A 27,982-nucleotide genomic window follows, 5' to 3' on the forward strand; every position below is an offset into this window, starting at 1 on the left:
AAAGGTCATAATTAAGATCACTTTTACTTATTTTTATGTCTAAAGCTCTATAGTCCCTAGCATATGCTGTGTTAAGAATAAAAACATGGCTATGTTTGCACATGTGTGCAGTGCCAGGGGGAAAGAGTGTGAACTTCAGCAAATCATAGTACCTCAAAGCAGTTGTGCAAGCTGGAATGCATTAGACGTTCAATAGCCCCTTGAATAGCCCCTGATGCAGAGTTCATGGGTCACTAAGTAACAGGATGGGTTTCTTCAGCTGAGATAAGACTTAGTAACTCTTGAATGCTACTTTGTTCATGGACACTGAGATGGTGTTCTTTGGCTAGACCGAAGGCTCTCTCAGCATATTCTTGTGCCTGGAATGGAATTACAGTTACAAAAGGAAGTCGTCATAGGAAAGCTTTACACTGGGAAGCCCCATCTGTGCTCAACATGGGAAAGGACCCATCAGCTTCTCACACCACCAGTGTGAAAAATTTCCACTTTTGGAGTTTCCACTTGCTGGAGACTTGCGAATACCCACTAGGTCCTTACAACTAGCCATACATGTGCTGAGTGGGGCATGGGGGACCAGAGAAACCCACCTGGCTTGACAAACTAAGTACAAAGTACGCCTTCTTAACAAAGTGAGATCTCCACAGGATCTGAATCAGGACCCTCTGAACCAGCACCGGGAGGCCAGGGGTGACAGATTCCACAAGCGGCTTCCCATCCTAGGGGCCATGGTCTAGAGTTTTGACTTGGACAGAGGCCTCACAGGACATCCTGGGACAGACTCTGGGCTGGCTCTTCTCCCCTCCTCCCCCTTCCTCCCTTCCTCCCTCGCTTCCAATAAATATTTATTGAATGGCTATTACGTTCCAGGTACTATGACCACAGGTGGAAATTCCTGCCCTCCTGGAGCTTACAGTACAGTGAGGGAGACAGGCAATAAACAAGACGAACAAGTAAAACACCACAGTATCCTCAATAGTGATACATGTTAAGGAAAAGGATAAAGTAGGAAAGGGGGGTTGGAAGCACCAGTGGCAGTAGCAGGGTTTTGCAGCTTTCAGCGGGGGGGGGGGGGGGGCAGAGAAAGCTTCGCTGAAGACAGTTGAGGAAAGACCTAAAGGAAGTGAGGTGGCAATCTGGAGTAGATATATGTGTCCCTATTCTCTAAGGACCTCTTATAGATCTAATACCCTTCACATGCCTTAGGGTAAGGACTTCCTTGAGTACACAGTAGAAAATTGGACCTGGAACTGTAGAAAAGAGGTTTTTACAGTGTAAGCTTGGAAATTCAATGGAAATGCTTCCCTGTTCCCTAAGCACTCTTACTACATCCCAGATAGGGTTGGTGTCCCTCCCTCGCAATGCCCACAGAGCCCCGGTCTTCACGATCACACTGGATTATAACCCACTGACTGCGAGCACCTCTAGGTCCTGGTATACAGAAGGCACTTAGTAAAGTTTGCTGAAGAAAGGTAGGGAGGAAGGGAGGGGGGGAAGGGAATCCTAAATTTTCCGTGACACCCACACACAAAGGCCTCCTCCAGCCAGCCTTCCCTCTCTCCTTGCCTGCTTTCGTTTGCTTTGCAGCACTATTTGCGATCTGAAATTTTATTCCCCATTAAATGTTGCCTTGTTTATTGTGACCTCCCCTCCTCCAAAAGAAGTTGGGCAAATAATGGACCCTCTCTGCGCCTCAGTTTCCTTACCTGTAAAGTGGGAATAATAAAATACCTACTTCATAAAGTTGGCCTGACAATTAACTGCATTAGTTCGTGAGAAGTACTTAGGCTAGTAACGGGCATATCCCTCTGGAAGAAGACAATGCAGTTTCCATTATGCAGGCTGGACTCAACAAATGAGAAACATCATGAACATCTGAACTCTTCTGAAGTGCGGCCTTACTCAGAGGGCAGAAACCAGTGCAACTGGGCAAAACACAGCTGAATTCAACTAGAGGAACTTCTACTTCCATTAGACATGGCGCTTTTCTGGGGAAACTTGCCTTTGAAGAATTCATCATCAGGTAGTAAAGCATGACCAGGGTATTCAGAACAAAGATAGTCTTTTGGGGGGCTGTGTCGGATGTAGATTCTCGAATGTTCCAGACTGAAGTCAGGATCTGAATGGCTTCTGCTTCCTGGGCTTCATCTGCAAGGGGAAAGGGAGGAAGCTGGAAAGAAGAAACCGGCTGCGGGGAGCCGCTGGGTCTCCCCTCATGGGTGAGCACAGAGCTGACAGGGCGCTGGCCTTGGGCACAAGGCACAGCAGGTTCTTCACCCAGAGGACTGTGGCCACACGAGAGCAAGAAGCCGGGCAGTTTCAGGCAGCTCTGTAAAACCTGCTCACCCCGGTGGGTCTCAAGGTAACTGCGATTTCTGTCTTTCAGAGTCCTAAACTCTCCATTTCTTAGGCTCCAAACGCAGAGGCTGTCCCAGCGGGATTCCTTGGTCCCACTTAGCTTCCGCCTGAGAGCCAGAGAGGGAGCGGGGACTTCCAGCAGCCAGCAAGCAGCCTAATCTTCTCCCAAATCCAAGGGTGCTGGCACCTCAGCCTTGCTGCTTCCCCTTGTAAGTTTGTTTACACTTCCTTCCAGTGGTGTTAGGCCCTACTCTAGCGACTATTTATTCACTTATTATGAGTTATTTGGGGCCACATACTTCTAAACACTTTTTACATACTAAGAAGTACATAAGAAGACAGAAAGGGCATACACCATAACCCTGAGGTTGGCTGCCTTTGGATTTCTATGATTTCCAAGTTTTCTGCTTTCACATAAACCACTTTTATAATGAGAGAAAACTGAATAAAGTTATTAATTTAAAATTTTTTTAATGTTTATTTTTGAGGAGAGACAGAGAGAGCATGAGCGGGGGAGGGGCAGAGAGAGACGGAGACACAGAATCTGAAGCAGGCTCCAGGCTCTGAGCTGTCAGCACAGAGCCCAACATGAGGCTTGAAGTCACGAACCTCAAGATCATGACCTGAGCCAAAGTCGGATGTTTAACTGACTAAGCCACCCAGGCGCCCCTAATTTTTTAATTTTTTTTTAATGTTTATTTATTCTTGAGACAGAGACAGAGCATGAATAGGGGAAGGGCAGAGAGAGAGGGAGACACAGAATCCGAAACAGGCTCCAGGCTCTGAGCTGTCAGCACAGAACCCGACGCAGGGCTCGAACCCACGAACTGTGAGATCATGGCCTGTAATTTTTTTAATGTTTATTTTTGAGAGAGAGAGAGACAGAGTGCAAGTGGAGGAGGGGCAGAGAGAGAGAGAGGGAGACACAGGATCCAAAGCAGGCTCCAGGCTCCAGGCTTCAAGCTGTCAGCACAGAGCCCAACACGGGGCTTGAAGTCAAGAGCCATGAGATCATGACCCAAACCAGAGTCACTTAACCAACTGAGCCCCCCAGAGGCCCCTGTCCTAATTTTTTAAATCTTAGTTCAAAACCTCTCCTCCAAGAAGTCTTCCCTATTTAACACCATCCAACTATCCTCACCTCTTCATTCTAGGATTCATCTTGTAATATAATTTGGACTTGTAGGCGTTTCCTTTTATTTCATATAGGCCCTGTGTCATCAACCACACCGCATGTCTCTTTTGAGCAGACACTAGATCCTCTGTCCCTTTTTATTACCTCAGAGGGAACGATGCTGTACAGTGCCACTCAGTACTCACCCTGGGTTGAGCCTGGGGACAGAGAAATAATGAGACCCGGCCCTGCCGCTGAGAAGCTCACTGCCCAGTAAAGGAAGAGGTGAAGGCCCCAGAACAAATGTGCAGTATGAGAGAGTTTACCTTGCCTTATGTGCCCTGGAGAAATGGAGGCTCTGCAGAAATCACAGGGGGCTCTTGTAAGTCTTTTTCTCTTCACATCCGTACCTTATGAGCCCCCGGAAAGGCTGTGTATAGTACCAGGGCTCTGAATTCTTCCCAACACTGGTGAAATCCCTTTGGTTTTCCTATCTCAGTGTCCGCTTCAGCAAACTACAGGAGATGGCACTGGTGTGCTCGTGACAGGGACAGTGGCTCTCCCTCTTGGGGAGAAGGCCTGTGGATTAGGTGGGGTGAAGCCACTGCTCTGTTTCCCAGGGAGAGCTGCCACTTACCCAAGCCGGTGTCAGTCTCAAATTGTTTGCCCAGTAAGTCTATCTGTTGGATGCGAGCCTCTGAGAGCACTTGGTAGCGATTGTTCAAGTATTTACTCCAGATCTCAGAGACCTGTTGGGAAAGCAGACACAATCAGAGAAGCAGGCCAGACCTGAGCCTCATGTATTTTGCTGGTGGAGAAACAGGAAGAAAGAAAAGTGGGATATATCGTGTATCAGGCCATGTGATCTTGGGCAAATCATCTCATCTTTCTGTGCCTCAAATTTCTCATGAATGGTCTGACGCCAGTTGTAACTTAGAAGGCCAAAGCATCAAGGCTCAACTCCCATATTCCCCAGCTCACCTTCGTGTACAACGTGTCTGCCACGTCCAACTTTTTAAGGCCGTAGAAGATATTAGCCAGGTGGAAGTAGCCTCCTGACGTCCTGATATCCTCTGTTCCAAATGCACAACTGGCAAAATAAATCTACAGCAGAAGGAAGAAGGGGTGCTTCAGTTCCCTTTGTAAATCATGTATCTGATTTTAAAAACTTGTACACCTAGAATTTGTAACGATACAAATAAAATTAAAAAGCGGGCAAAGGATCTGCATAGACATGTCTCCAAAAAGATATGCCAGAGGCTAATAACACATGAAGTGATGCTCAACATTATTAGTCATTACAGAAATGCAAAATAAAATTGCAGTGAGATACCACTTCACACACACTAAAATGCCTCTCATCAAAAAGGCAGAAAATCAGCGTTGGCAAGGACATGGAGAAAACGGAACCCTCGTCCACGGCTGGTGGGAATAGAACATGATGCATCCTCTGTGAAAGACGGTTCAGCAGCTCTCCAAACATTCAACAGTGAGTTACTACATGACCCAGCAATTTCGTTCGTAGACAGACGCACACCCAAGGGAAATGAAAACTTGTGTCCACACTAAGACTTGTACACAAACATTCACAGCAGCGATACTCGTAACAGTGGAGACAACCCCCATGTTCATCAAGTGATAAATGGCTGGACAAAAATTGTGTATATCCAGAAGATGAACACTACTCAGCAATAAAAGGAATGAGGTATTGATACAACAACATGGATGAACCTCTAAGTAATTCTGCTAAGTGACAGAAGTCAGATGAAAAGACAACATATCATTCTGCTTATAGTAAGTGTCCAAAAAAGGCAAATCTAGGGAGACAGAAAGTGGTTGCCTGGGGCTGGGGGTCAGAGTGAGAAATAAACTGCAAATGGATATGAGGGATCTCTGGGGTGATGGGAATGTTCTAAGACTGGACTGGACTGATGGCTGTACAACTCTGTGAGTTTACTAAAAATCATTGAGTTGTATACCAAAAGTGGGTGAAGTCTATGATATGTTATCAATGAAGCTATGGTTGATTTTTTTTTTGAAAGGTAGGCAGAAGAATCTGAGTTTGATCTGTATCTTAACTGTATGGCCCAGCTCAAGACAGAATCTGTTCCTCTGTTTAATTTGTTGTAGAGTGAGAGTATAGAGAGAACAGGCAGAGGAAAAAGTGTCTTAGTCAGTCTCCTAGGTGGAAATAGATGGCACCCTCAAAGTATTTCCTGAAGACAGTTTAATGAAAGGATTCTTTAAAGAGACATACAGAGGTCAAGGAACCAACAAGAGCTAGTAAAGCCCCAGGAACCATGAACGGCAAGAAACTATTACTGTCCAGACTCCTGAAAAAGTGAGGGAGAAAGCAGGGTCACCGGGGCCCCACAAGAGCTAGAGCAATGGGAGAAGGCCACCTGCCAGGAGCTGTGGCCATGGAGGAGCACTGCTCGTGCCAGAACTGGGGTGGAGCAGGAAGGCAGCAGAAAGAGTAGATACCCAACCTCTATCTCCTCCCAACATCCACTCCCCTGTCACGTCTCTCACTCTGCAAATCCGACAGAAGCCAAAAAGCAATAGAGTCCGGTCATGTAGTCCACAGAGGTCGGCCTCCCAGGGCACAGTAGAGCAGAGAATGGATTTGGGGTAAGGGGATGTGGAGACTAGCCAGCACAAGTTTCCAGTGGATTTATCGACATTGTGCAGTGGCAGGCAATCAAAGGGAGGGCTGCCCGGTGGAGAGGCTGAAGAGACAACCAACTTGCGTGGAGATTGCATCCTGACCCTAACCTCGTCCAGATTTCAGGCTCAGGAACTTTTCTGTCTGGTAATATTGTCCACTGCTGAAATCCTAACAGAAACAGCATAAATTCTGAAAGAACAGCTCAGTCCTCACCCCCATCATCATCTTATCTAACATTTGTACATAGTTTCATAGTTTATAAAGTATAGTTTATAAGAACTTTCATATGCCAACAGCTCTGAAGTAGAAACATTGATGTTATATGTAAAAATAACAGCCAAAACGCTGCATAGATATTGTCCTATTATTAATCTCTTCAATGACCCAATGAGGCACAGGCTATTTGATGATTTCTGTCTTATACTTGATGAAAGAGTTGAAATAATTGGTCCAAGATTATGGCCAAGAGTAAAAGTAAAGCCCTTCTCTTAAGCAGTGTGCTGTTCTGCCTCCCTTTATTATCCTCAGAGCAGTCGGGCTTGCAGAAGTGGTGTGACCTGGCCTAAGGATGCACAGTCAGGAGGTGGAGAGGCTTGAACTCAGGTTGTTAGAACCACGTTCTCGCTGATACCTCACCGGTCAGTTGTAAACAGAAGGTTTTAGAGAAGGGCTCAGTTAAAAAAGAACAAACAAAACTCAGCATAGCTGGTCTCAGAAACATTCAGGTGTCATAATTTAGCTTGTTTACATCATTGGCCAGATGATAACGGGCTTCCTCGTAGTTTTCCTTAGCTATGTGGAGAAGTCCCAGGTTCCGATGCAGTAAAGACTGGATGGCATAAGAGCATTCCGTTGATTTGAGGACTGTCCACTGGGCTTGGGATAGGTATTCCTCAGCTTGGACAATCTGGCCCAGACCTGCCCAAAAGAAGTAAAGAAGGTTAGAATTTATATCCTGGCCAGAGAACACATGATGAAATATGAGTCAGCACCCATTCACTCATTTATTCATTGACTCAAACATTTATTGACACACAAAACTTGTACCTGAACATTCATAGCAGCCTAGCCATAATAGCCAAAAAATAGAAACAACTTAAATGCTCATCAGCTGATGAGTAGATATACAAAACATGGTCTATCCATATCCATGGGTGGAATATTACTCAGTCACAGACAGGAATGAAGTACTGATCCAGGCTATAGCATGGATAAACCTTGAAAACATTGCACTAAGTCAAGGCAGACAGATATAAAAGGCCACATAATGCGGGATTCCACTGATATGAAATGTCCAGGACAGGCAAATCCATAGAGACAGAAAATGGTGGCCAGGGACTGTGGGATGGAGAACGGAGGGTGACTACCAATATTCCATATTGGTATGGGGTTCCATTTTGGGGTGACTAAAATGTTCTGTAATTAGACGTGGTGATGGTTGCACAATCTTGTGAATACACTCAAACCGCTGAATTGTACTTTAAAGGAGTGGATTTTATGCATGTGAATTGCATCTCAATTAAAAAGTTATGCCTATGTATATTTAGTATCTTTTATGTACCAGGCCTTGTGTTGATTGATGAGGATTCAAAGATGAATCAAAGCCACTGCCCTTCAAAAATTTACAGCTGGGTTCAAGAAATGCATGTGTGTGTGGCATGAAAACAAACACATTTGTAAAATAGCGTAAGTGCAACAATAGTAACATCATAAGGTTTGGAAGTGGCAGAGATGAGGAGGTGTTTAATTCTATGGATGGGGTGGAGAGGGGGCATTGGAATGGGGAGAAGCATGGTCAGTGCTCTGGATTGAATGCTGTAGTACCCCAAAATCCATAGTTGAAGCCCTAATCCCCAAAGTGATGGTATTTGGAGGTGGGCCTTTGGGAGGTAATTGGGTCATGAGAGTGGAGCCCTCAAGAATGGGATTGGAGCCTGTAAAAGAAAAGGTACAAGAGAGATGATCCCTCTCTCTGCCCTATGAGGATGCAGTGAGAAGGTGGCTGTCTACAAGTCCAAAAGTGCGCCCTCACCAGATACCATATCTGCTGACAACTTGATCTTGGACTTTCAGCCTCCAGAACGGTGAGAAATAACTGTTTAAGCCACCCAGTCTGTGGTATTTGTTACAGCAGCCGAACTAAGACAGGAAAATCTGAGCTGAGTTTGGAGGATGAAAAGAAGTTTTCCTGACAGATAAGGGAGGGCGGGCATCCAGGGTGGAGGGTAACATATGCAGAACCATAAGATACGAAATAGTGGGCTGTGTTTGGAGAACCATATATGGGTCTGTGACGCTGGAGCACAAATGTGTGAGTGATCGAGTGGCAGGAAATGAGGCTAAAGAGGCAGTCATAGGACAGGTCATAGAGGGCTTAGTAAGTTGCACCAAGGAGCTGGAAGCACGTGGATAAAAGGTAGAGGATTTTCAGAGAGGGAGAGAGAATTGGATTTAGATATAGAAGGATACCCAGGAGCCAATATGGAGGAGGGACCAGAGGGGAGGAAGAAAACTGGAAGACTCTGGAAGACTTTGGAAATAGTTCAGGCCAGAGCCTGAACTAAGGCAGTGAGTAAACATGGAACAGATACACAAGAGGCATTTGGGAGCCAGAATGGACAACACATGGTTACTAGGTGTTCAGGAACATGGTTACTAGGTAAAAGGCACCTTTATTTCTAATGTTCAGATATTGCTGATGCTTAAAACTTTTTCTTTGGTTGTGGGGCGCCTCGGTGGCTCAGTCAGTTGAGTGTCTGACTTCGGCTCAGGTCATGATCTCACAGCTCGTGGGTTTTGGCCCCACGTCTGGCTCTGTGCTGACAGCTCAGAGCCCGGATCCTGCTTCAGATTCTGTGTCTCCCTCTCTCTCTGCCCCTCCCCCGCTCATACTCTGTATCTCTCTGTCTCAAAAATAAACATTAAAAAATTTTTTTTAAATAAAAAAACCTTTTCGTTTGGTTGTAAAGATACATAACAGTTTCCTGCCTACCTGCTCGCCTTCTAGGGAGGCTGTCAGAAAACTAAACAGAAAACTTCTGTGACAGCCTTCTGCAGAGCAGGAAGCGTGCTCTGGGTGCAAAGTATTTCACGTAATGGGTGCTGCAGCGGAAATAGTCAGGAGATGAGGCCACACACCCCTCACAAGACAATCTTCAGTTCTGCTTGTGCTTTCTCCCAGGTCCAGTTCATATGTAGGCATTATTTATTCTAGTTGTAATCACAGGTCACCGAACTAAAGGAGGCGAGCTGAAGAAGCAGCAAGCTAAGGGAGGAAACAAGGAACTTATCCTGACTGAAGTTCAAACTAAAACAGGAAAATCCTCAATGAGAAGCAAGAGGCTGAGGCCATGATCCTGGCTCATGCGGACATGGCAAGTCACATTTCCATGCGGATTTGCTCTGTAAAATAAGAGCTTGAGACTGCGGTCCTCTCAAATTTAAAGAAGCAAATGACTCTTAGCAAAGATTACTTAGACGGGGGAAATTGGTAGAGGGCATTGACGTATATTGGACATTTCTCATTCTCATTGTCCAGTTTTCATTCAAGAAGGCCATGCCAAGGAAGGAAGGGCCCAAGGCCAAGCTGTACCAGCAAACAACAAGCATCCCAAAGGAAAAGGCATCCTTGGGAGAAAAATATTTGAGCCCCCAAATCCAGAGAGCAGGGATAGTGAGGCAGGAGGAGTGCACTGCTCCAAGCAGGTCAGAACTGAGACTGCGGCTGCTGGGTCGGTAAGTTCAGGCATGTTCTCCTAGGCACAGTGTTCGCCTGGACAGGCGTAGGGATGGAGTGGAGATACTAGATACACAAAGTTGCCAAAGGAAGTGAGACTGTCCTAAAAGGTCATGTCCTAAAACGTATGGAATAGAAAAAGAAGGGATAGCCAGTTAAGGAGTAATGACACTCATCTGCAGGGTGAGACAATAGGCTTACGCCGGGCTGGCGGCCGAACTAAGAGACATTATGGAGGAAGATTTTGTAAGGCTTGGTGACAAAAGCAAAAGAGCACAGAATAAAGCAGTCACAGATAATCATCTGGGAGGCTGGGAGGCATCCAGGGGAAGGAAAGGGAATTCGTATTTACTGAGGGCCTGCTATTTGCTGTGTGTACGTCACGCTAGGCCATTTGCATCTGTGATCGAAGTCTGTCAACAACCCTGTGAAATACGTATCAGAGGAGGAAACTTCATCCATTCATTCAACCGTACATTCGTCTAATTTAGACTCTGCACCGCTCTGCTAGCTGCTCAGCGCATGCTAGTGAGTGAATAAAACACACATGATCTCTGACCTCAAGGAGCTTATAACCAAGGGAAGTAGACACACAGTAAAGAAACAAAAATGAAGCGCTGTGAGGGAAATGAACAGAACACGGCGATCAAAAAAAAAAGAGGGAAGAAACCTACCCTGATTGGATGTTTAGGGAACACCTCTCTGAGAAGGTCATATTTACGCAGACACCTGATGATTGAAGAGAAGCCAGCTGTTGTATAAGGGACTAAAGCAAGAGTTGGAATTTGAACCCAGGTTCTCCTGCTTCCAATGTGCTGACAACAGTGGGGGAGGGTGAGTGAGGTGGCTCTTCGAAGTGTGACTGAAAATATCATCTCTAGTTTATTAAAACTCCAAAGTTCGACGGAAAGGAAAAGAATAGGCTAAAATACCTCTTATTTTTCCACTCCAGTCTGAAGGAACCTCTAAGATGAGAAAGAGACATGTGCTCAAGGAATGTGATTTATTTAGGGGCGCCTGGGTGGCTCAGTTGGTTAAGCGTCCGACTTTGGCTCAGGTCATGATCTCACGGTTCATGAGTTCCTGAGTTCGAGCCCCATGTCAGGTTCTGTGCTGAAAGCTCGGAGCCTGGAGCCTGCTTTGGATTCTGTGTTTCCCTCTCTCTCTGCCCCTCCCCTGCTATTTAAAAAAAAAAAAAAAAAAGAATGTGATTTGTTTAGACTGACAAAAAGGTTGAGAAAGTTTTCAGTCAATGACTGGGGGAGGTATTAATGAGAACTTCTATTTAGACAGAACCTTCCAGCTTGCAAAGCACTCTCACGTTCATTCACACAAATTCATTTAATCCTCAAAACAATCCTGTGAAGGGCACTTAGGTTTGCCAAATGCTTTCTCAGGGCCCACTCGGCGCCAGGTTTGGGGGGGGGGGCGTGGGGTTGGAGCACCTCCTCTGTGTTAAGTGCTGTTCTGTGTGTGAAGACACTCTGATGAGTGAGAATAAGGACAGTTCCGGTTCTCCCTCAGCTTATAGTCCAGAGAGAAAGAGAAACTGTAATTAAGTAATCTCATCAATGGATATGTACACCCAGAAGAGGAAGAGGTTTTTAAGGGGACATATAAAAAGAAACCTGGTCCAGTCTGGGGGCTTAAAGAATTAACTCTTTAAATTCTTTTTTTTATATTTTTTTATTTTTTATTTTTATTAAAAAAATTTGTTTTTAGTGTTTATTTATTTTTGAGAGAGACAGAGACAGAATGCAAGTGGGTTAGGGGCAGAGAGAGAGGGAGACACAGAATCTGAAGCAGGCTCCAGGCTCCGAGCGGTCAGCACAGAGCCCGGCGCGGGGCTCAAACTCACGAGCTGTGAGATCATGACCTGAACTGAAGTTGGATGCTCAACCGACTGAGCCACCCAGGCATCCCCAAATTTTTTTATTTTGAGAGAGAGAGACCAAGCAGAAGAGAGGGGCAGAGCTAGACAGAGAACCCCAAGCAGGTTCCATGCTCAGTGCAGACTCTGATGCAGGATTCGATTGCACGACTCTGCGATCATGACCTGAGCAGAAATCAAGAGTTGGATAAGTGAGCCACCCACATGCCCCAAGGGGGTGGTAACTCTTGAGTTTAGACCTAAAGGATGAATAGGAGTTAGTTAGGTGGAGGGGAGGGGAGAAGAGATGGGGAGAGTGGCTAAAGAGGAGGCTTCCCAAACAAGGAGAAGGCCAGTGTAACTAAAAGGGAGAGAGAAGATGTGAGATGAGGTGACAGAATTCATAAAGACTCGATCACGCCGCAGCTCCTAGGCTGCTTGGAGAATCTGGTCTTTACCTAGTGGAATGGTCTGATCACATTTTGTGTGGAGGCCAGACTGGAGGGAGGCCAGATCCCAGCTAGTGAAAAATAGTCCAGAAGAGAGATGATGAAACTTAGGCTAGGGAGACTTCTCTCAAATCCCACAGCTAGTCAGTGTCAGAAATACACAGGGCCTGAGCTGTAGCTCTTTGTCCAGTGCTCTTCCCAGTAGTTTTGGTGGAGGGACAGCTGGAATGGGGAGCCAGACCTGAGCGAGTGAGGAGGGGCATTCTCGCAGTTACATGGCCTGGTAGAGGGGAGTAAGAGTCCAAACTGGTGAGGAGGGGATCGATGCAGAAGCAGAAGCCCTGACTGAGGAGTCAGAGCCCATGGAAGGAGAGAAGGACATCTGCAAAGGGAAAGACTAGGGGTGGAGATGGGAGATTAGTTCATACAGGGGAACTGATGAAATGTATTAATGAAAAAGGAAGCCAGCATTCTCACTGTCAGAGAAGAGAACTACAGATATGGAATGGGAGGAAATTAGATTGGGCATGGGTTCATGCCAGTACCTCTAAATTCAGTCCAACAGGTGTTGGTAGAGGTACCAGGTACTGGCATGGACCCATACTCATATCTCTATCCCTATCTATCTATCTATCTATCTATCTATCTATCTATTCATCTATCTTTCTAGAGAGAGAGAGAATGAATTTAGATGTAAAATGTGCATACATTATTATATTCATACATATTCCCTAACTCTGTCCATTGAGAAGGCCTAGGAGTAGCCCTACCCCAACAGCAATGCATATGTCTAGTGCACAACTTTTGGCTTCTGAATCCCATTTTCCACTAAAAAAAAAAAAAAATCAAGGCTCCTTGGAGGTATGTTGAGAAAGCAGGAAAGTGATAAAGAACATTGGGGATTGTCAAGGAGACACAGAAGCCAGTTTGAATGGGCAGCCACAAAGCATAAGAGACTCTTAAAAACTGAGAACAGGGGTGCCTGGGTGGCTCAGTTGGTTAAGCGTCCGACTTAGGCTCAGGTCATGATCTCGTGGTCCGTGGGTTCGAGCCCTGCATCGGGCTCTGTGCTGACAGCTCAGAGCCTGGAGCCTGCTTCAGATTCTGTGTTTCTCTCTTTCTCTGACCCTCCCCTGTTCATGCTCTCTCTCTCTGTCTCAAAAATAAATAAACGTTAAAAAAAATTAAAAAAAAAACTGAGAACAAACTGAGGGCTGATGGGGGGTGGGTAATGGGTATTGAAGAGGGCATCTTTTGGGATGAGCACTGGATGTTGTATGGAAACCAATTTGACAATAAATTTCATATATTTAAAAAAAATGAATGGCCAGCCACTTAAAATAATCTAACCACCAAATTAATGACAGTAACAGATTATTAACCCATTGAATAGAGCAGGGAACCAAGAATTCATTCTGATATAAATAAATAAATGAATATATTAAAAGTTCGATGGAATGGGATATTTCTATAGTTTCAGAATACCTCCCCATAAAATACTTACTAATTGCAAAGAGAGGGAAGAGTATACAAAGAAGCCTGTCAGACGCCACCAGTAAAGTAACTTAAATGGGTATCATCAGTAATGAAACAAATTGAAAACATATGCCAACTTGCAGGATGAGGTGAGAAAGAATACAGCCCCACTTCTGTGATATTCCTGCCAAAGATACATCACCTGAGTCCAGTCGTGAAGAAACATCAGAGAGACCCAAATCAAGAGACATTTTATAGAATACTTGGCCTTTAATCTTAAAAGTGTCAGAGTCATAAAAGCCAAAGAAAGATTGAGAAACTATTCCAGAATGAAGGAGACTAAAAATACATGGCAACAAAATGAAAAGGATGATTTTGAACTGTATCCTTCTGCTATAAAGATGTTATTGGGACAGTTGGAGAAACTTGAATGGGATCTGCTTAGTAGATGATTGTAGATGGTGGTGGTACTGTGTTATGAAGGAGAACGTCTTTGCAGGAAATGCATCAGGCAAGCAACTTACTCTCAACGTAGCTCAGGGAAAAAAAGGTCAAGGTACTGTATTTCCAATAGCCTTTCTTTTTAAAAGTTTGTTTTAAAAATTTTTTTTAATGTTTATTAATTTTTGGGAAAGAGAGAAAGAGGGAGACAGGGTGGGAGGGGCAGAGAGAGAAGAAGACACAGAATCTGAAACAGGCTCCAGGCTCTGAACTGTCAGCACAGAGCCCAAGGTGGGGCTCGAACTCACCAGCTGTGAGATCATGATCAGAGCCGAAGTTGGACACTTAACCAACTGAGCCACCCAGCGCCTCTAAAAGTTTGTTTAAAAAAAAAAAATACTGGGGCGCCTGTGTGGCGCAGTCGGTTAAGCGTCCGACTTCAGCCAGGTCACGATCTCGCGGTCCGTGAGTTCGAGCCCCGCGTCGGGCTCTGGGCTGATGGCTCAGAGCCTGGAGCCTGTTTCCGATTCTGTGTCTCCCTCTCTCTCTGCCCCTCCCCCGTTCATGCTCTGTCTCTCTCTCTGTCCCAAAAATAAATAAACGTTGAAAAAAAAAAATAGTGGCTATTAAGATGTATAAAATGGTTGGACAGTAATTAAAACACTGCAGATGCTCAAAAAGGTTAATTCCCCTCCAAAATGCTAATTGTCTTCTTGTAGCAACCACCGTGTGGGATGGAGCTCCGCCAAGGCTGTGCTTCCCACTCTCAGAACCCCCTCTCCCATCCACGGGAGCAGGTTCCTATACTCCTGTTACCATGTGACCCTGACGCAAAGGTAGGTAAAGGTAAACACCACACTCAAGCTGAGTCAACACAACCGTCTCTTCTAGGAATTGAACACTGGAAATCAGATGCTAATTAGTTTCTATTACCCTCCTTGAACCTGGAGGACATGTAGATTCCCTGTAAATTCAGCTACATCTGATATTTTGGGGTAGCTGTCTTCTGTGGTAGGCATCAGGCAGAAAAATCTGCAGAGATGGAAAATAAAGCAGATGCGAAGACAGAAGCAGAGACAAGAGACAAGGCCCAAGAGAGAAGCAGAGCACCAGCCTCAGTTGGTTACAACACTCTGATTCTAGTGCCTCATGAAGACTCAATTCCCCTGGGACACCCCAGGGTCCTCATAAATGTCCTCTTTCTGCTTAGACCAGCTATTTAGTGGATTTCCATCAGTAGTAGCCCAAAGTTGATGACATCTGCTTCCCCACCTTATGCCAAACTTTACAGCAACACTGCTCTTTTACGCAAAGTGTCTTGGTGCCACTTCCAAGGTTGCACTCTTTGGCCACTGAAACGACCCAGTATAGTGCTCTTTAAGGGGCCCCCGGGGATCTCAAGTCATTTCCCTTACCCAGGCTCGCCTCGGCCAGCAGCAGGTAAGCAGGCACGAGCTCTACGGAACTCAGGCCGTGTAGGTTCATGCGGAAGCGAAGCGAATGCAAAGCTGCCGGGACAGCGGCTTCGTGTTTTCCTTCAAAGAGGTATTTCTGGGCTACAGTGTAGCAGAATTCAATCAAGTGCTTCTGCGGAAGAAAAAACCAGACCATCAATGGCGGGCATAGGTACACCTGGAGCAAGGCCAACACCTAATGAACTGGTCGAGGGCACCTAGCTAACCTGCTTGTATTAGGGTGGCCATGAAATCCAAAATAGGTGATAGAAAAAACCCGGATTGTGAGTTCCTCAAGGGCCAGGAACAAGTGTCTTTTCACCGTAGCTCATTGATCAGCATAAATGAGTGCTTAATAGAAAACTATTCAATAAATATTATTCTTATATTTGTAATAAAATTGTGGTTTAGCAAAACTGTCATGTCTTAGGACATTCTAAAAAATTCTGGCTTTCTGCTTGAGTTAATTTTGAGAGAAATTATCTTCTCTTTCCTTCTGGAGTTAGGATAACAGATATAGCACATATCGGAAATAACTTAAACTCTGCGTTGTCCCAAGGCCATTCTCAAAGTGCCACAATACTAAAATGGATGAATCTGGTGTTTTGAGATTTATGGCTTATAAAGTCCTAATTTTTTTTAGAATAATTGAGATGCTTATCAATGCCATAAAATCTCCTTTATGTATTCCCTAGTGTATTCATACATCATTTTTTTGACCTCCTCCTATGCACCTATGCTGTTATCAACATACTTGGCATATATGGGTGTTAAGGCTGAATTCTGTTCTTCCCTCCCCCAAACTCAAGCTCTAACGCCTAGTACCCAAGAATGTCACTGTGTTTAAAGACGGGGCCTTACAGAGGTGATTAAGTTAAAATGAGGCCATTAGGGTGGCCCCTAATCCAATTTGACTGGTGTCCTTTTAAGAAGACATTTGGAAACACCAGGGATGCCTGTGAACAGAGAAAACCAAGCCTGTTGATACCCATCCTTGATCTTGGGACTTCTAGGTTCCAGAATTTCTGTTGTTTAAGCCACCCAGTCTACGGTATTTTGTTATGGCAGCCTTTGGCACCTAATACAGTAGGTATTCAGTAAACATGTGGAGAACAACTGACTGAATGGTACTGAGGGCATAGAGCCACAAAACAAAGTCTCTGTCCTCAAGGACGTTCGCCCTTTCTCCTGGGAAGTTTCGCGGCACCCATGAGCCACCCCTGTCACAGTCCCGCAAGACCCACCTGCCGCTGCCGAAGCTGCTGCAGGCCATGCTGCCGCTCTTCCTCTGAATTGTAGAAGGGCATGGTGGTGCGCAGTGGGATCAGGAGCTGACAGATCTTCTCATGGATGCTGTCCCAGTCAGCTCTTTGATGAACCACACCACTGACAATAAAAGCACGGATTTCATGATCTTTACCTTGGGCCTGACCCACGATTCTCTTGGCCCTACTACTGGCCCAGCCCTAAAAACTAGAGAAGTAAGCCCAACACATACCGTCAGGCAGGGAACCCGATGCCATTTCTGACACAAATCCCTTTTTTGTCATGAGGCTATTTGATGGTGTAAGAACTAGTTGGGGAGGGAGGCTGCTGTTTCTTTGGGCACAGGGTCACATTCCGAAGTCACGTGGTGACGCCGTGGCTGTTGCGCTTTTCTGCTTGGTTAGGAACAACAAAGACGACTTTATCTCTCCATTGTTCTAAGACCATTTTCAGAATATCTGAACACCAAAGTTGATGGGCGAGAGGGTCTTTTCCTCGGGGAAGGGAGAGGAATTTACATTGGTTGAGGCTCTAGGAGACACTTTCCTACCATGAGTGCCACTGTGTCACTTAGCTCTGGAGAGCTCTGCTTGCAGTGTCTGTTGTTCCAGGGGGCACACTGACACGAACACCGTGGGAAATGCCCCAAATCCCAGTGGCGCAGCAGGTGTTTTTGCTAGTAACTATTTCATTTTTTGAGAGCAAAACCAAAGCTATTATTTCAAAGATAAGGAAGCATAGGTGTGGAAAGCTTAAGTAGTTACTCTGAGCCTATACTCCAGAGTCAGGTGTTTTCTTAGTTCTCCAGAGGGAAGCACTGTGACAGTTGGTATAAAGCTTTTCTGAAATTTACATACAGATTTAGTATTTTTAAACACTTAATTGGACAGGACAGCAGCCCTACAGAGAATCCATTCCCATTCCTTAATTACCTCTGTGAATGAATGATTCCCAAACCTATTACCTGATTCTGACCCTTTCTCCAATTATTTTTGTTTTCCATTTCTTTTACATTTCTTAAATGTTTACTTATTTTTGAGGGAGATGGAGACAGAGACAAGAGTGTGAGTGTGAGCAGGGGTGGGGCAGAGAGAGAGGGAGACACAGAATCCGAAGCAGGCTCCAGGCTCTGAGCCGTCAGCACAGAGCCTGATGTGGGGCTTGAACTCACGAACCGAACTGTGAGATCATGACCTGAGCCGAAGCTTAACTGACTGAGCCAACTAGGAGCCCCCTTTTTTACATTTTTAAGTATACTTTAAATTCAGTGGTTTTTAGTATAATCACAAGATTGTAAAACCATCACCCTATCTAATGCCAGGACAATTTCATCAATCAAAAAAAAAAAAAAAACCCATTTGCTCTAGCCGGTCCCCTCATTTTTCTCTCCACCCACTGATGCCCAGAAACCACTAATCTACTTTCTCTCTGTGTTTCCCTCTTTCGGACATTACATATAAATGTTAACAGATAACATGGGACCTTTTGGGTCTGGTTTCTTACACTTAGCATGATGTTTGCAAAGTTCATCCATTTCATAGCATTTATCAATATTTTATTCCTTTGTACGACTGAATGATATTCCACTGCGTGGCTGTATCACTTTTAATGTTTATCCATTCATCAGTTGGTGGACATTTGAGTTACTTTTACTTTTTGGCTATGATGAATAATGCTGCTATGAATACTTGTATACAAGTTTTTGTGTGAACATGTTTTCTTTTATTTTAAAGTTTGAAATTTTAATATTTTAATAGTGTGGGAAGAGGAGAACTCTCACGCAAAAATTTTGGATGGTTTTATGGTGATGTCCAGCAAATTGATACATATGCATGACCCTTGTTCAAGCAATTCTCATTTAAGAATTTGCACAACGTATGCACAAAACTGCAGACTACATGTGAACATATTATTACTTGCAGAGAAAAACAGACACAACTCACATCTCCATCATTCTAGACTGAATGTATGTTTTCAATTCTCTGAGCACATACCTAAGAATGGAATTGCTGGGTCATATAGTAACTCTATGTTTGACTTTTTGAGGACTGCCAAAACGTTTTCCACAGAGGCTGTACACTTTTATAGCCCACCAGCAATATATGAAGGGTTCGGTTTTCTGTATCTTTGCCAACACTTGCTATTCTCTTTTTTTAAACTAAAGCTATTTTAGTGTGTGTGAAGTAGTATCTCATTGTGATTTTATTTTGCATTTCCTTAACAAAAACGTTCAGCGTCATTTCATGTGCTTATTGGCCATTTGTAGATCTTCTTTGGAGAATTGTGTATTCAAATCTTCTGACCATTTTTTAACTGAGTCTTTAGCTTTTTGCTGTTGAGTTTTAAGAGTCCTTTACATATTCCAGACAGAAGATCCTTATCAGGTATCGGATTTGTAAATATTTTCTCCCATTCTGTGGGTTGTCTTTTCACCTTCTTGATGATGTTCTCTGATGCACAGTTTTTTGGGTTGCTGTTGTTGTTTTGTTTTGTTTTTTGGTACTTACTTTATTTGTAAAAAAAAAAAAATCTGCCTTTTCTTTATAACAAATTTCTAATTCTTTTTTTTTCTCTTTTGAGATTTTTATTTAAATTCAAGTTAGTTAATATATAGGGTAAAATTGGTTTCAGAAGTAGAATTCAGTGATTCATTACTTACATACAACACCCAGCGCTGATCACAAGTACCCTCTTTAATACCCATCACCCATTTAACCCATCCCTCTATTCACCTCCCCTCCAGCAACCCTCCATTTGTTCTCTATCATTAAAAGTCTCTTGTGGTTTGCCTCCTTCTCTGCTTTTTTTCTTATTTTATTTGTCCTTCCCTTCCTCTATGCTCATTTGTTTTGTTTCTTGAATTCCACATATGAATGAAATCATATGGTATTATCTTTCTCTGACTGACTTATCTTGCTTATCTGATGCACAGAAGTTTTAAATTTTTATTTTTTAAGTTATTTTGAGAAAGAGAGAGAGCAGGGGAGGGACAGAGAGGGACAGAGAGACTCCCAAGCAGGCTCCACACTGCCAGTGCAGAGCCCCACACGGCGCTTGAACTAACGAACCGTGAGATCATGACCTAACCCGAAATCAAGAGTCAGGCACTTAACTGATTGAGCCACCCAGGTGCCCCTGATGCACAGAAGTTTTAAGTTTTGATGAAGTCCAGCTAATCCACTTTTTCTTTGGATCTTTGTGTTTTTGGTGTCCTATCTAAATGGTTGCCTAATCCTAAATTACACAGATTTACAACTAAATTTCCCTCTGAAAATTTTGGTTTTAGCTCTTACATTTAGCTCTTTTCGTATATGGTGTAAGGTAGGAGTCCAAATTAATTCTTTTGCATGTGGCTATGCAGTTATCTCAGCACCATCTGGAAGGGACCATTCTTTCCCCAGTTGAATGGTCTTGGCACCTGTGTTGAAAATCAATGGGCCATAAATGTATGTGCTTATTTCAGGACTCTCAATTCTAGTCCATTGATCTATATGTCTATCCTTACGTCAGTACCACACAGTCTTCACTACTGTAGCTTCATAGTAAAATTTGAAACTGAAAAGTATGAGTCCTCTAACTTCGTTCTTTTTAAAAGACTTTTTGGCTATTTCGGGTATTTTGCATTTTCATATAAATTTTAGGATCAGTGTGGCCATTTATGCAAAAGTGACAGTTGGAATTTTGACACCGATTGCACTAAATCTGTAGATCATTTTTAAGTGTCACTATCTTAATAATATTAAGTCTTCTTAATACTTCATAAACATATTCATAAACTATGAATATGGAATGTCTCTCCATTTATGTAGGTCTTTCATTTCTTTCAAAAATGTTTGTGTATATAGTCTTGCCATTCTTGGATTAAAAAAAATTTTTTTTGACGCTATTGTGAATGGAATGGCTTTCCTAATTTTCAGATTGTTCGTTGCTAGCATACAGAAATACAACTGATTTTTGCACATTGATCTTGTATCCTGTAACCTTGCTGAATTCATGTATTAGTCCTAATAGTTTTTTTTTTTTGTAGATTCTTTAGGGACTTCTCTATATAAAATCATGTCATCACCAAAAAGAAGTCTTTTTTACTCCTTCTTTTCCAAGTTGGATGCCTCTTATTTCATTGTCTTGCCTAGCTGCCCCAACTAGTTCTAGAACAATATTGCATAGAAGTAATAAAGGTAACATTCTTGTCTCATTCCTGATTTTTGGGGGGAGGGGGGAAAGCTTTCAGTCTTTGATCACTCAATATGATGTTAGCTTTCTGTTTCTCTATAAGTTTATTCACAGATACCCTTTACCAAGTTATGAAAGTTTCTTTCCATTCCTAATTTGTTGTGTCTTTATTATAAAGGGTGTTGGATTTTATCACATGCTTTTTCTGTATCTATTCAGATTATCGTGTGGTTTTTGTCTTCTAATCTGTTAAAATGATGTCTTAAACTGATTGATATTAGCATGTTGAGCCAACCTTGAATTCCTGGAAGAAATGCCACTTGGTCATGATGTATAATCCTTTTTTATATGCTGCTGGATTTGGTTTGCTAGTATTCTGTTGAGGATTTTTTGCACCCATATTCATGAGGGATGTTGATCTGTAGTTTTTTCTTGCGATGTTTTTGTCTGGTTTTGATATTAGGGTAACGTGGGCCTCATAAAATGAGTTGGGGACTTTTTCTTCCTCTTTTACTTTTTGGAAGAGTTTTTGAAGAATTTGAAGTTTTTGAAGAATCTTGAAGAACTTACTAGCATTAATTTTTAAGTATTTGATAGAATTCACTAGTGAAGTCATCTGGTCCTGGGCTTTTCTTTGTGGGAAGTTTTTGGTTGCTAGCTAAATCTTTTTAGTTAATAGATCAACTCAGATATTCTTTTTCTCTTGAGTCAGTTTGCCAGTTTGTGTCTTACTAGGAATATATTTCATCTAGGTTTTCTAATTCGTTGGCATACATTTCTACATTGTATTCTCTTATAAGCTCTTTGATTTCTGCAAAGTTGCTACCAATGTCCCCACTTTGATTTCTGACTTTAGTAATTTGGGTGTTCTCTTCTTGGTCAATCTAAATAAAGGTTTGTCAATTTTGTTAATCTCTTTAAAATATCAATTTTTAGTTTTGTTGATTCTTTCTCTCGCTTCTCTATTCTCTATTTCACTTCTCTCTACTCTAATCTTTAATATTTTCCTCCTTCCATTAGTTTTGGGTTGAGTTTGCTTTTTCTTTCTCTAGTTTCTTAAAGTGGAAGGGCAGGTCACTGATTTGAGATCTTACTTCTTTTATAATGTATGTGTTTACAGCTAGAAATTTCCCTCTGAGTACTGCTTTTACTGCATCCCGTAAGTTTTAGTATTGGTATTTTTGTTCTCATTTCATCTCAAAGCATTTTTTAATTTCCCTTGTGATTTCTTCTTTGACTCACAGGTTAAGACTGTGTTATTTCCATACATTCATAAATTCCCCAAATTTCCTTCTGTTATGACTAATATCATTCCGCTGTGGTTACAGAACATACTTTGTATCATTTCAACCCTTATAAATTTATTGAGACTTGCTTTATGGTCTAATACATGGTCTATCCTGGAGAATATTCCATATGCACTTGAGAAGAATGTATATAGATATCTGTTAGGTCTAGTTGGCTTATAGTGTTGTTCAAGCCTTGTATCTCCTTGCTTATCTCCTGTTCATTATTCACGGTGGAATACTGAAGTGTCCAACTATTAATTATTTCTCCCTTCTCTACTTCATGCATTTTGAGACTCTGTTGTTGGATACATAAATCATGAATTTTTGCATTTCTACTGCCAATTATATATTTTTACTCAAATGTCTAAGTTAACTGATTCCATTTATACATATTCCAAAACTGGTAACAATAACCTAGCACAGGGTCAGCAAAGTTTGTCTGTAAAGGGCCAAATATTTTAGGCTTTGAGAGCTATATGGTCTCTGTTGTAAAAATTCAACTCTTGTGGTAGCACAAAAACAGTCATAGACAACACATAGCTTTGTTCAAACTCTCTCTCCTTCTTTCCTTCTGGGACAACGGAAATGCAATGAAGTATTTTCTCTTTAAACTGTAACTGCTATCATAGAAATGACATAAAGCACTTAAAAAATTTTATACAGAATTACTGTAAACAAATCAATTAAAGCACTTAACAGCCAGGATATAGAAACAGTTGAGTTCCATAGGATATTTATTAAATAGGGACTTTTTGAATAATCGTGTGAGCAATGGAAATATTAATTTACTTAGCTGCATGAATTTTTGTTCCACTGAGAGCATTTGACATATCTAGCCTTTCCAAATAAAATGAGCATTATTTATATATTCATGAGTTCTTTTTCTTACTCATCTGTCTAATCCCTAATACCCAGCACAGAGTCATGCATAAAGGAGTTGAAAATATATTTTCAATCAGGGCTCACAATCAAGTAGCCTGTGAGCTAGACATTTTTTGGCCAATATCATGTGTTGTTTTGTGTTTTAATAAGTTTGTTTAATTTTTTTTAAGTTTATTTATTTAAGAGAGACAGAGACAGCATGAGTAGGGGAGGGGCAGAGAGAGAGAGAGGGAGAGAGAGAATCCCAAGCAGGCTCCACGCTGTCAGCACAGAGCCCAATGTGAGGCTTGAATTCACCAAACCATGAGATCGTGACCTGAACTGAATCTAAGAGTTGAACACTTAACCGATGAAGCCATCCCAGCCCCCCAACCATTACCATGTTTTTTAGACTAAATTTGGAAGACATTAGGCAGGACACTCATTCTGCAGTTTACCACAGATCATACTGTCTCCTACTATTGAATGCCACTTCACTATTCGTTTTCTTTTCCTGATCAGTGAAAACATTTTAATTTGTGCCCCACATGTTAAATAAAACTTACTGCAAATCACTCTTATCTATATGCAATGATTTGTTAACTTACAGTACTAAAGCCTCTTGTAACTTTCTGTAATGTTTCAGTGTGTACTTTAATAAAATTGCCTTTTCTTACAAATGTTCTGTTTCCTGGCTATATTCTCATAATCCAATATAGAACAATATGTGCAAGATTAACAGAGTGTATAAAACAGATGTGTTTATAGGAAAAGAGTATAAAGAAGTTGACCAAAATATCAGACTATTAATCTCTAAATTGTGAGATTATAGATTATTTTTCTTCTTTATTTTTTATATTTTCAAATTCTCTATAGTAAGCATGAGTTACATTAATAATTAGGGAAAAAAATCTTTTGGGGTGCCTGGGTGGCTCAGTCAGTTGAGCATCCAACTTCGGCTCAGGTCATGATCTCACAGTTCATGAGTTCAAGCCCTGCATCGGGCTTTGCGCTGACAGCTCAAAGCCTGGAGCCTGCTTCCAGTTCTGTGTCTCCGGCTGTCTCTGCCCCTCCCCTGATCACCCTCTGTCTCTCACTCTCTCAAAAATAAATAAACATTTTAAAACATTTTAAAAGAAAAAAACTCTTTTGCAAAAAAAGAGGAAAAAAAAACTTTCACAAATTCAAGTTTACTGTCCTTCTGGCTCCTTAAATTTGGAATGAAGGAAAAGAATATTTACTGAGTGTCAGTTTGGTTTCAGGCACGATGCTACATGCTTTGCACTCAACCACAAAACCTGGTGAGGGAGGAGTATTAAAGCCCCCATTTCTGAGATGCAGAACAATTAACTCAGCTTTATTTTATGGAAAAATCTTAAAATCCCCAGGACACAAGCATAGAGAAATCTGAAGAAAAGAAGGTGGAGGGGAGAGGAGAACACCTTAAAGAGAATTAAAGGCAGTGAAAGAAGAGAAAGGAACTAATGGTGGATAGGGGCATAGGAAATAATAACTTATTCATGCATTCATCACATATTTAGTTCTGACTGTTTCACGACACTCTGCAAGAGACTGTAAGGTATATACAGATGGGTTTGACACAGATCAAAAGACAGCATTTGCAGGATAGTCCTTCTACACATATTCAACATAATATCCTGCATTAATGGAACATAATAAAATTGAGATAGCACACGTGTCAACAACTAAAATGAAGAAGGGAAGTAAGAGTCATCTGAGAGTAGAGAGTGACGACAAAGTGAGTTGAGAGGAAGAAGGAATTACTTCTGGCTGCAGGGATGAAGGCAAGACGGAAAGAAGTAGATGCTCATATCAGGTAGAGGCTCTCCTCTCTCCCCTGAGTGCCAGGCCTGTACTTGAAGTGGTTTACTAGCCATCTCTCCCAAGGGACCTGAAGGCCCTCAAACTGTGTATCCCCTACCCAATCTGTCACCCCCCACCACCTCCTTCTGTGTTAATAGGTTTACTATCCACTCAGAAGCTCGCTTATTCAACAAATGATCACTGAGTGTGCGGTATGTGCAGCCAGTAGGTTTAGTAAGAGACACAGATACTAAACAAGTAAACACAAAATACAGAAGTACAGGAAAAACGAAGAAAAAGGTGAGCGAGAAAACTCAGAGAGGAGTACTTCCAGAAAGACCTCTTTGAAGAAATAACATTCCTGAGCACTGAAGGATGAGAGGGAGCTTGTGGCTGAAGAGGACGTTCCTAGTAGAGAAAACAGTCCAGGCAAAGAAACTGAGGGAGGAAAGGACTTGGCAAACTAGACCTGAAGAAAACCTCGGTAACTACATCAAGGAGAAGAGAGGGTGAGTGTAGTGGGAAATGAAGGTAGAGAAATGACCAGGGCTTTGTAGTTTTTGCTACAAATCCTGAATTGTATTCTAAAGGCAATGAAGACACTGCAAGAAAAACACAGATGCCGTCCCTTCCTTCGTGGGATATACAGACCTAGTGAGGAATATGGACTATTAAACAACTGATGTCAATCTGTGTCCTAAATTTTAGGCGAGGAAACATATAGAGTGCTGCGAGAGCACTGAGGAGGAACACCTAATTCAGTCTGAGAGAGGTAGATTCACTTTCTACTAGGATCACTGCAACAACTTCTTCTTCTTCTTTTTTTTTTTTTTTTTTTAACATTTATTCCTTTTTGAGAGACAGAGTGTGAGCAGGGAAGGGGCAGAGAGACAGAGAGAGAGAGAAACAGAATCCGAAGCAGGCTCCAGGCTCTGAACTGTCAGCAAAGAGCCCAATGAGGGGCTCAAACTCACTGACTGCAAGATCATGACCTGAGCTGAAGTTAGATGCTTAAATGACTGAGCCACCCAGGCGCCCCAACTGCAACAACTTCTTAATCAGTGATGCGGCCTCCAGGGTCTACCTTCCAATTTATCTTCCACACTGCTACTGTCATCCTTCCTTAACACAAGGGAGAGCCCGTCAAAACGATCCATGACATCCCAGAGGATAAATTCCAAACTTCTCCATCTCATGTCACCATCTGGCCCTAACCTGTATCTTCTTGGTTTAAACTCCTACTACTACCTACCACAATCATTTTTAAATGTTCTTTTTAGTAAGAAATACATTTTACCATTACAAACACACATATCCACATAAAATGCTAAAAATTTTCAAGAAACAATTCAAGTAGGGTTACTCTGATACTTTCTATGTTATTCTACTTTCTTCCTTAAAAAAGTGCATTTTCCTTAAAATGCTGGTTGTGATTTATCTATGATCTGCTAATGGGTCTAGTCTGCAATGTGAAAATCAGCAACTGCTTCCTCCACTACCTTCTCTACCCGGCTCTGAATAAACTCTGTTCTTTCAGCTTTTACCCAAGTAGACCTGGATGCCGGGAGTACCCTGCCCTTCTGTCTTCATTGTTCATTCACCTAGCAATTTCCTACTGACCTTTCAAGGGTCATCGCAAACATTATTTACTCAGAGAAACCTTTCCAGATACTGCCCCCAGCCACAAGGCTTCCATCCTTAGAGGTCCCAGGAAACAGCGCACCTTGAGTGACAGTACTTGTCATGCTGAGTCTATTATAATGACTTTTTAAAACAAGTTAGTTTGCTGGACTAGGTTTCTGGCCATCTGCCACCTAGCAGTTTTATCTCACGTCCAACATAGGTCTAACTGGAAGCAAAGATCAGGGGATGTTATGTTGAACGAATGAAATCTCATCTCATTTTCTACTACCCTCCCCACACTCTCACCGTCTTGGCTGTGCACCAGACAAACTGGCCTGGTTTCTATTTCTCAAACACACCACAGTCTTTACACCCTCAGAGCCCAGCATTTCCACGGTGGACTGCTCCTACTTTATGTTCACATCAGTATCTACCCTCCAAGAGGCTGTCTGCCCTACTTCCCATCACATTTCCTTTGTCTTTATGGCATTTATGACTCTCTGAAATTATCTGGTTTTCTTTTTGTTTATCTATCTTCCGCATTAGTATGTTAGATCTTTGAGGGACACAGTCCACCAAGTTTCCACTAGTAACTTCAGCTTCTAGAACAGTGCATTGCGCACAGCAGGCAGTCAACAAAACATCTGGTGACGAATGAATGAGTGGGAGAAGAGGCACACACAGAAGTCTTGGGGACCTGTCTTGAAACCGCCTTGAGTGTTCCCTGGCAGAGATGGTGCTACGGCTTACGCAGGGCACCCAGACCTGTAATGGGGAGAGAGGGAGGGAGTTGAGGGGCCCACGTGCCACATTTCAGGGCCTACCAGTAATAAGTGACCGTGCAGGCCGTGCACACGCGCTCGGCCGGGGCTTCGCACACTTCGCAGCAGAGCCGGCGCCCCTTGGGCACCGCCAGCGGGCAGATGATGTCCATGTTGCAGCCAGCGGCGTCTTCGGTCCCCAGAACGGTTGCCTGGAGAGGACACGCCGGACGCCGGCGTCACGTGACCACTACCGGGCAGCCTCGTTCCCAAGAATTCAAGCTCAGGGGGGAGAAGCGCAGTTCCACTGACATCTAGAGTGTATTTGTGGGGTTAAAAAATAATAATAATTAAAAAAAAAAAAAAAAACCACAAAACTCCCCCCCGTTAAGTCCCGAAGGTTAAATGGCCGGGCAATCTGACTCTAGTGGAATCAAAGTCCAGGAAGGCCTATACGGTGGCCGGTTTGAGGCAAACACGGACAGTTCGTTACCGGAGGAGGAAACTAACATGAGGGGATGTGACTCTTCCAGATGCCTGCCCGCCCACAAGTCCCGCTAGCTCAGGGTCACCTCTGCCGCGCTGTGGGTCGAAACCGGCACGCCTCCCCCGACGCGGAGAA

The 27,982-nt window shown here is 42.9% G+C and overlaps 1 protein-coding gene across 1 annotated transcript; it reads right to left on the reverse strand.

Annotated features, from left to right (window-relative positions):
* Window positions 1–27,978, reverse strand: ZMYND12 (zinc finger MYND-type containing 12). Its single transcript, XM_040469848.1, has 9 exons — window positions 27,871–27,978; window positions 27,424–27,674; window positions 16,808–16,949; window positions 15,525–15,696; window positions 6,886–7,055; window positions 4,451–4,573; window positions 4,107–4,218; window positions 2,000–2,145; window positions 1–359 (listed from the first exon to the last, which is right to left on the reverse strand). The coding sequence occupies exons 2-9, from the start codon at window positions 27,531–27,533 to the stop codon at window positions 234–236; spliced, it is 1,101 nt and encodes a 366-aa protein (XP_040325782.1). The 5' UTR covers window positions 27,534–27,674; window positions 27,871–27,978; the 3' UTR covers window positions 1–233.
* Between the last annotated feature and the right edge of the window lie 4 nt (window positions 27,979–27,982).

This window comes from Herpailurus yagouaroundi, unplaced genomic scaffold, assembly GCF_014898765.1.
Source record: "Herpailurus yagouaroundi ecotype Mexico unplaced genomic scaffold, PumYag 77, whole genome shotgun sequence".
Taxonomy (NCBI): Eukaryota; Metazoa; Chordata; class Mammalia; order Carnivora; family Felidae; genus Herpailurus; species Herpailurus yagouaroundi.